Raw genomic sequence first — 9,175 nt, forward strand, 5'->3', positions numbered from 1 at the left:
TTTAGCACACTTTCCTACAAAAAGCAGCAGTAAGCTTATCAGGAGGAGGAGGAGGAGGAGGGAGGAGTTATAGTCAAGATTCAGTACCACATGAGATCATAAATCTGGTGCCCTGACTTGGTGCCGACGCGTCTTTAACAACCAGTCTTCCGGACAAATTCTCAAACACCTGAAAATTGCAAGGATATTCTATCAAACTTTGTATCAGAAACAGAATCTAGGAGTGTTTCTAGGAAACAGGAAGCACACCACAGAAACTCATGCATGATAGTTACAGTTTGACCAAATATAGCTCCGCTTGCAAATGACATAATCACCTGAGATGAACGGAGAGTTCCCTTAAATCTTAGAGCAGGAATCATGGTATTGTCCGACAAATCAGCTGTCCTAGTAAGCATAAAAATGGCAACCCTGCAACCATGAAATAATGCTTCTCTCACCACATAAAGAGCTCAAAAACAATCTTAAAAGAACGCAAAACTAGGTTAATAAAGAACGACAACGAGGAAGCTCAAACCTGAAAGTTTCTTACTTGAAAAGAATCATCTTATAGCTCAAATAAGTATGTTCCATATATTCATGCAATCACATTTGGGGTGATTTCCTGGTCAGAGCATTATTCAACTCAAGAACAAATTGGCATCTGACAATCTGCAGCACGTACTTCAAAACAATCATGTAAGAGCTCAACCATAGAGATAACTGATCTGAAAAGTATATACCATCTAACAGCAGCTGAAAAGGATCTTCCTGCTAAGGGCATCATTTAAGAGTAATATCGTAACAATCTTACGATATCTGGCTGAAGACTGCCACTTAAAATGAGAGGCGAAACTCCTTAAGCTTTTGCAATCTCTACCTTTATTAAACCACTCCATAAGGATGTGATGAATGACAAGATTTGGGTTATAGTCCCAACGGCTCATGTTCAAAAAAAAGATATAAAACACACCCAGGTTTGCCATCATAGCGAAGCACATAATTATAATGTTAACCATGATCGTATTAGGTTTGTAAGGTTGCTAACGACTTGGCTCAATAAATTGAGGATCCAATAACAAGATATATCTGATCATGCCTGGCTTCATCGCTTTATGCGGAATGACCCTTACTATCACGGTATCACCAAATCTTTCAGATTTGCATAAAAGTCTACCAGCATATTATAAGTGAGAATATTGGACGAGTTATTCTCAGCGTTCATTTCACCAAAAAATCTAATTGCACCCTCAGTTTCAGATGCTTGAATAAACCAATGATCAGGTCATTGTAAGCTGAGGATCAAATTCTCAGTTAATTTCCCCGTTTTGATATCAAATCCAGCATGCAATTACTTCATCTAAGCTTCCGTCACTGCATAATCCACTAATGATTAATGAATTGCAAAAGAATCCAGTTCTCCATTCTCAGATACCCATTCTCAGACAACCCGTGAATTATATTTCCAAAACATGTGGGATTAGTTACAGAACAATTCTCGGTCAAGAGCTTCAAAGAGAAACTCCCTTAAACCACCATTTTATTTTCAAACCAACCTCTCATTAGTATTGTAACTAGTAAGACTACTACAGACTTTCCTTCCAATCAGCTCCTGCAACTCAGAACATTTTCTTATCTTTCCAACCTTACAACAGCTATTGAGCGAGCACTATATACCACACCATCAAGTAAATCCAATCTTCTTATTCAGGGTTGAGTATTCATTTCCAATCACATTAACATAGCCAGTCCGCACAACAAATGAATCAAGGAACTACAAGCAAACACATCCATCCTCTTTATTCTATCCTATCCCAAAGCTCCGATTTCTCGTTAAATTTGCCAAAACCTACAAAAACCACTGATTATCTCATTATAGAAACCAATTGGCAACACATGTGACCCCCTTATCAACCGCTGCCAAATATCCTTAGTTCCTTAAGAATCACTATTTCTAAAAATCCCATCAATTAAAACACTGAAGCAGGTTATTTCCGAACGCAACCCTCTCTCAAACATATCATCAAACACCTTTAAAGCTTCATTTAAATGGGCATGCAAAAGAACTTCAAGTTACTCTCGCACATCCAGTCCAACAACTGTTTCACAGTACGAAATTGGCTCCTTTTAACTACAACTTTAATTAAGAAGTTTTAAGTTTCCAAATTTGGAGACACGCCCATTACTTACAAGTATTTGAAGAACAATTCAGCTCTACTCAACTCATTTGAGACCGGAACAAATTGCCTCCGTTGCTTACATGTTTTTCACTAAATGTTATACTAACACTATTCTTGCCTATTAAATTAAAATCATTTCTAGTGATTCACTTGTCCACCTATTAAACTTTGGACGAATTATGTTAAAATGGAGATATTTAACATCTTTACGAGAAATCAAACATTTTGGTTAGGAAAGAAAAGAGAGTTTGCCTGCAGTTGAACAAATGACCAGATACTCCCCTTGTTTCATAATATTATTTATACTCTAGAAATCTAATGACATACGTATTTAAGATCATAAGTGCCCCAACAAAAATTGTTAAAGTAGCGGGGGCTAGTCACTTTTCGGATTGGTAACTAAAAAATAGTTAGTATTTGCAAGGTCATTAGAATATAACAATTATTTTGCCCAAAAACGAAAAGTTCCAACATAATATGTTGAATTATGAAATTCCTATGTGTAAACTTTTACCATATTATATTGGAACTCCATCACATTATGAAGTTTCAGCACATTATATTGTAATCTCATATGTAAAAATTCGAACTCTAGCATATTATACTGGAATTTTTTCGGATTTTTAGGATGTTTTTGTTCAGATTTTATCTTTAAATGAAAAAGTGGTTAACTCGATTATTTTTGAAACCTTGACTATTTTTCAATTATGAGTTATAAATTTGGCTAATTCTGATTTTTTTTTTTCCAAAAAAATTTTTATTTTAAATTTCATGCTCAATCAAATACTATCACATAAAAAGTATGAAATAAATACTCCATTTATCTCAATTTATTTGGCACTCTTTTCATTTAGCCTATCTCAAAGAGAAACGTTTATTTATTTAAAAACAATTTTATTTGATACGCCCTATTTCACCTTTAATGTGTTGCTTTATTGCCATAAACATATTTATAGTTTATTTTAGATCATAAATTTAAAAAAATTATTCTTTTTTTTTTTAACGACTAGAAAGTACGTAATAAATAGTGTAGCTCTACAAAAAGCACTTGTAATGGAGTCCTAGTAAAAATCAAAAATCAAGGAAAAGAGCAGTAAAGATTTCCATGTGTTTTGCAGACCCCATCCAAACATCAAATCCCTAATGTTTTCAAGAAAATCTTTGCCAGCCATTTCCACTAAAGAGGAGGAGGTTTTAATGGGACATGCCATAGGATTTCGATCTTTCCTTTCTATTGAATTGTATTGTATTGTATGAGGAAGGCAGGCAGGTTAAAGATTTGTTCTTTAATTTTGTCACTTTTTGACTTTGGTTAGCATATTTTGATCATTCAACCTTTTAACCAAGAGAATTTTTGGAGCTGGCCGGCTTGATTACTTTGATTTCCCATTTAAAACACCTCACTACTTGAGATATAATCATTACTTTGTCCATTTATGTTCTCTCAAAAATAAACATGGAGCTGATGAAATTACGATATTTACCTAATTCAAGACTAAAATATTGCAGCCTGCCAGTGCATGAATATATCGTATACTTTAATTTCAAAATGATTGCAATAAAAATCCCTTTGAAATTATATCCACTTACGGACTGTAAGATTTTTTTTTACTCAGCTTATATGAACTTGTGAGACCATAATCATTACTAACCAATAGTTGTGGCAAAATGATTAAAAGAAAATAGTTGCTCACCCATATTATTCATTAAAAATGGGTTAAATAATAATTTTTTTAAAAACAAATCAAATATGGATAAGAATCATATTATCCACTTAGAAAATAGATAACTAATGAGTTTAACTTTAAGCCTCAAATTGAGGGAGACTAGGAATTCTCTAAAAATAATCGTATTCAAGAAGCTTAGGCCATTTACATACTATTAACTTTTTCTTATTTTGATACACATTAAACATGTACTAAAAGAATATTTGTGAAAGTGGTGTCTAGGCTAGTTTGTTATATCTCAATTATTTGATCGAGGACATACTACCTCCGACCAATAAAGGTATCAAATATTTATATTCGTCAAAAACTTAGAGAGATAAAAAGAAATAACCTTAAGTATTTTGTCTCTATTGAAATTGCCTTCCACGGTTTTTATTAATTGACAACTAAGCCACACCTGTAGCCTATAGCTGCAAAGTCCTGTATTCCCTTCAAAACTCAGGCCAAGTTTTTACATTGTTAAAGAAATAAAAATCTTAACTGTACTTTGCTACACTGCCATAAATTGCTTGAGAATCAGTTAAAAAATTATATGCAGGTGTGGCATTAGTTATAGCTCGGAAAAACAAGATATTAGATATCATTGCAGAAGAGTCCATTAGGATTCAAGAGAGAACGACAAGCTAACCTGAAAAATAATATACTCTAGCAAGACTTTACATTGCCACGGATACACAAATTTATTAACATTTCAAGTCAAGCAATAACCCCTCAAAAGAAGATGCAGGCCCCAATCAAGCAAGCAATAAGCTGTAAAGCTATCCATGGGCCAAACTCATGTCTTGTGAACTGAGCCTTGGCACTACAATACCAATTCAGATAAACTTTTATATACGTAGAAGGAAGAAAGATTCAGGTTTTCTACTCGATCTCTATTTGAAGCTTCAGCTGTGTAAATTACAGTCTCTCCAAAATGAGCAATCTGATTCTTTGACATCCAATACTCTCAGCTAAGTTTGCTGGTAACAACCATATCGCGTCAATATCAGTTCTCCGAAAACAACCCAAGAAAACTGGATTACTCCCAAACTTATCTGATTGAATTACCATAGAGCCTCTTAACAACACATGCGAAGACCTAAAACAGAACTGACTTACTCTCACGCTTGTTACCAAGAAGATAAGTGACTTATACATAGTACATCCAGAGCCTCAAATTGGATTCCTGGATTGAAAGGAAGTAAAATGAGGAGAAAATATTAATTGTCAGTTTCAATGAGGTACAAACAGGGAACTATAGAACTTCATGTTAAGCAGAACATTGCCTGTGTGACTTTGCTTTTACCTAGAAACTAACAAAGTCAAAATGCTTATCAGTTCATTTGATCAACCACATTATTGTTTTCCTTTTTTGGGTGGGTGATCCACTATGTTTTGTTTCCTTGACAAGGACTACTCTGCAAAGAGTTATCAACAATGACCAACACACAATAATGAACTCAACAAGCAACAATCATGAAATCACTACTGTAAAGGGAAGGCTTGTATCAAGTAATCAAGAGACCGAACAAGTATATCCAATGCAACACTCGTATTAGGCAGAATCATAATGATCAATGCAACACCTCCAAATAACTTGGAGTTCCAATAAGTTAGCCATCAAAATTGGCAAACTCAGGTCAGTGTTAAGATAGTCAAATCAGAATTTGCTTCTGAGCGTAGTTGATATACTCATGGAGGTGGATCTTCAGGTTCTCATGTAAAAAGTTTTCAAGAAATATAATTACAACAAGTATGAGCATATTTTTACAGGCGAGATTGGCATATCCTGGCAGTTAAATATGTTAAGAAAGGATTCAAACATAAAACCTTGAAGACAGATAAGTAGACAACTGAAGCACCATGAAACTGGAATCAAGTGAGATTACAGATCCTTAGCTGTCATACTGCCAAATATGACAGTTAAGTCACCATTTACTTTTTTGGAACTATTGTAAAAAGGGAAAATGGAATATACAGATGAACATGGAATTTAGGAGGTAAGATTTAATAAACGTATTTAATCAGCAAAAAGGAAAAAAGAAGTAAAAGACAAGAAGAAAAAGTACCAACTCCAAAACAAGCATATACAGATATAGTTACCTTACTCAACTAAGATATGAAGCTAATTCATTGAGAATGAAACAAAAAGAAAATGAGATAGACATCAAGAAGAAAGGACTAGAGCCAAAGAAAATACTTTTCATGTTATATTAGAATAAATAAAAAAGAACTGATGACAAATGCATCGTCAAAAAATACAATAACACAAGTGATATATAATAACAAATGCGACAAAATTAACATTTTAATCAAAAGAAACACCAAGGACCTTGGATCTCACTAGAGTCGAAGCACGCTCCTCCCATTTGGCCTAGTTTGCACAGGTAAATTTCTCCGGCTGCCTCTCATCGGAGCAAAATGGAACCGCAAGAATCCATTCTCCATATGGTTAGGCGAATACCTTGCACTCCGATTCCTCTCCAACACAAAATCATCTTTCTTTTTACCATGACCATTAGTATCAATGCCAAGATTCCTCACATTACCAAAAGATCCACCACCAATATTAGTCGAATTCCTCCAACTAACACTGCTATTACTCCTAAACATATTCCTATTAAGACCCCCTCTTAAGTCACCATTATTCTCCCTCCTTATGTCTTGCCAAGATCCTGAAAATGACCTCTCCACCCCATTTGATCTACTATACCTGTCCTCTTCCTCATCTTTGTTCCCATTACCTTTCCTATGTATAAAACCCCATATATTCCACGCCCATTTCTTCGATTTTTTTGACCCTTTGCGTTCCCCAATCCCAACCCCAGAAGCATTATCCTTAAACCCTGTCAATTCAAAAGTCTCTGTTAAATCATCCCTTAGAGAATTGGAATTTGAATTTGAATTCGAGTCCCTCTCAGGCAGAACTTTGGCATTGGAAACTGCTTTAATCTCATCAATCTCTGCCACTACAGCAGCTGCTGTTTTCCTAATTGAGTTAGATCTATCAAGGCTCTTCCTCCGCCTTGACGACGAATCCAAGTAATAGTCCCTAGTCTGAACAGACCCTCCAGGCATATCACCACCATCCTCATTGATGCAGCTCACTGAAACACGCGGCTCTTCCACCGGAATTTGGTCATCAGCCCGTGGAACATGAACCACTGGCACATCTTCTATCACTGAAACCATAGGCGGGATGATCCTCGGAAGGCTCCTCGCGACAAAGTGGGCATCACAAGAAGCTCGTGGCTCGTCGAAAGAGTACCTGGGATCATCAACACTAATCCTCCCAATATCGAGAGAAAATCGAGGTTCAGTGTCACAAGACCTTCTTCCAAATCCACAATAATCAGCAATTTCCGATTGAGTGTCTCTGTTGTTGTATTTCCTCCTCGAAATGGGGTTCTCCAATGACAGTGTAGTAGATGAGTTGTTGTCACCATTGTTTCGTTTTTTCGCCTTCTGTTTTCGCCTCCAGTTGTGCCATTTCTTGCTGAAAACTGATGCAGCTGATAAGAAACTTCCTGCAATTTCCTTCAAGTCCCTTCCTCCTCCTGAAGTCTGCTTTTTCGCCTGCGAAGAATCGAGATCTATATGATCTTTCATCGGCTTTAATAATATATCCCCATTCACTACCTCTTCTTCCACAATTTCTGCAAAACTGTTTTCCACAGGGGACTCTTCAGTTATTTCATTTACCACATTTCCGTGGTTGGCGTTATCGTTTTCTGGTTCCTCTTCCTCTTCTTCTTTAGACTCTAGGACTGGTCTATTGACAAAAGCATCAGCAGTATTCTCAGAATGAGGGTTTAGGGAGGTCTTTTTTGCGTCTTCGTCAAGGGAAAATAAGGACCAAAGAGTGTTACGAACTCGAACGTCACAGGACTTACGTTGGGGCTCAAAATTAGAACCAGTCAAGAAGCTCAACGCCTCGTTTTTGGAAGCAGAAAAGGACTTAGTGCGGCGAAGTTCGGGGAAAAATGAAGTGGGTTTAGAAGTTTTGGAGAAAAGGGATTTGAGGACAGAGGAAGAAGAAGGGTTATTATTAGTAGAGGAAGAAGAAGAAGGATCTAAAGTAGTGAGACGTTCACAGAGGCATTCAGGGCAAAATCCGGAGAAGTGTTCATGTGGGTGTCGGTCACAGCTGAAAGAGGAACGAGGAGGCTGCGCCGGCGGTGGCAGTGGCGGTGGCGGTGGTTGCGTTGGGTTCTCAGTAGTGGTGGGATTCATACCAGGTGGTAATGTGCAAAGCGCACTCTGCTCATGTTACTGTAAATACTAGTAAGTGAGAAAGGAAACAAAATGCTGTGTGAGATTGTGATTTGCGAATGAGGCTGCTGTTGTTGTTGAGAGCTTTGGGTTCTCTTCTTACAACGGGCAAAGTAAAGAGACAGCAAAAAGAAGAAGAGAATTGAAGGGAGAGACTACTACTAATTAAGAGAAATTAAAACAGAAAGAAAATGAAGAATGAAGTGAAAATCTCTCTTCTCTCCGTTCTCTTTCCTTCATAACGGAAACTCAATACTGTAATGACTTCTCTATCCTCTCTAATCTTTTTTTTAACATTATTCTAATCTAATGTTCTGTTTGACCAACCATTACAGTCCCGTTGTTAGCAACTGGTTACTAATAATGACAAATGTCCAAATTTATCTTTTAAAGTACTCCCTCCTTTAACTTTTAATGTTCACAAAATATATTTTCACTTTTGTTGGTTCACTTTCGCATATTAAAAAAAATAAAAAATCTATCCTTACACCTCGTTTGGATGGTTGTTACCTATTATATTATATTGTTACTTTAAATACAATATTTGTTTTGATCATTACTTAAATTTTATTATATTATATTCTTAAATTCGTCATTATGTAACGAAAAAAGTATCATTTGATGTACGATGTGGTGGTGGCATTACCTTATTTTTTCTTTTCAATTTGCCTTTTACTTATTATTAAATAATCATATTTTATTTTTTACCCAATTTTTTTATGTAATAATTCTACCTCGTACACTACTTCTTCTTCTTCTTTTTTGTAATATTACAAGTTTATTCTTCATATTGTTGGTATATGACATCATGAAATAACAACAAACAATATAATTTATTTAAATATTATATTTATCAACGTAATATAGTAAAATATAATACAATACAGTATGATACATTATGAAATGATATATAACAACCATCAAAAAGGGAAAAATGGGCCTTCATGGCCTTTCACAATGTGGAAATTAAAAATGCGACTTTTTTAGATACTTTATGTGTAAATGATAGATCTATTATGTGTAAAAATAAATGTCTCA

General features: G+C 35.5%; 1 protein-coding gene across 2 annotated transcripts; it reads right to left on the bottom strand.

Moving 5' to 3' along the window:
- Nucleotides 1-4,439: 4,439 nt before the first annotated feature.
- On the bottom strand, nucleotides 4,440-8,392 carry LOC107811433 (protein OCTOPUS-like). 2 transcript variants are annotated; one of them, XM_016636358.2, is made up of 2 exons: nucleotides 6,210-8,392; nucleotides 4,440-5,051 (listed from the first exon to the last, which is right to left on the bottom strand). In XM_016636358.2, coding segments are annotated over exons 1-2 (1,890 nt in total). In that variant the 5' UTR covers nucleotides 8,099-8,392; the 3' UTR covers nucleotides 4,440-5,050. The 2 variants fall into 2 exon arrangements, with proteins under 2 accessions (XP_016491844.1, XP_016491843.1); XM_016636357.2 differs by having other exon boundaries at nucleotides 6,198-8,392.
- Nucleotides 8,393-9,175: the final 783 nt, after the last annotated feature.

This window comes from Nicotiana tabacum, chromosome 5 (assembly GCF_000715075.1).
Source record: "Nicotiana tabacum cultivar K326 chromosome 5, ASM71507v2, whole genome shotgun sequence".
NCBI classification, from domain to species: Eukaryota; Viridiplantae; Streptophyta; class Magnoliopsida; order Solanales; family Solanaceae; genus Nicotiana; species Nicotiana tabacum.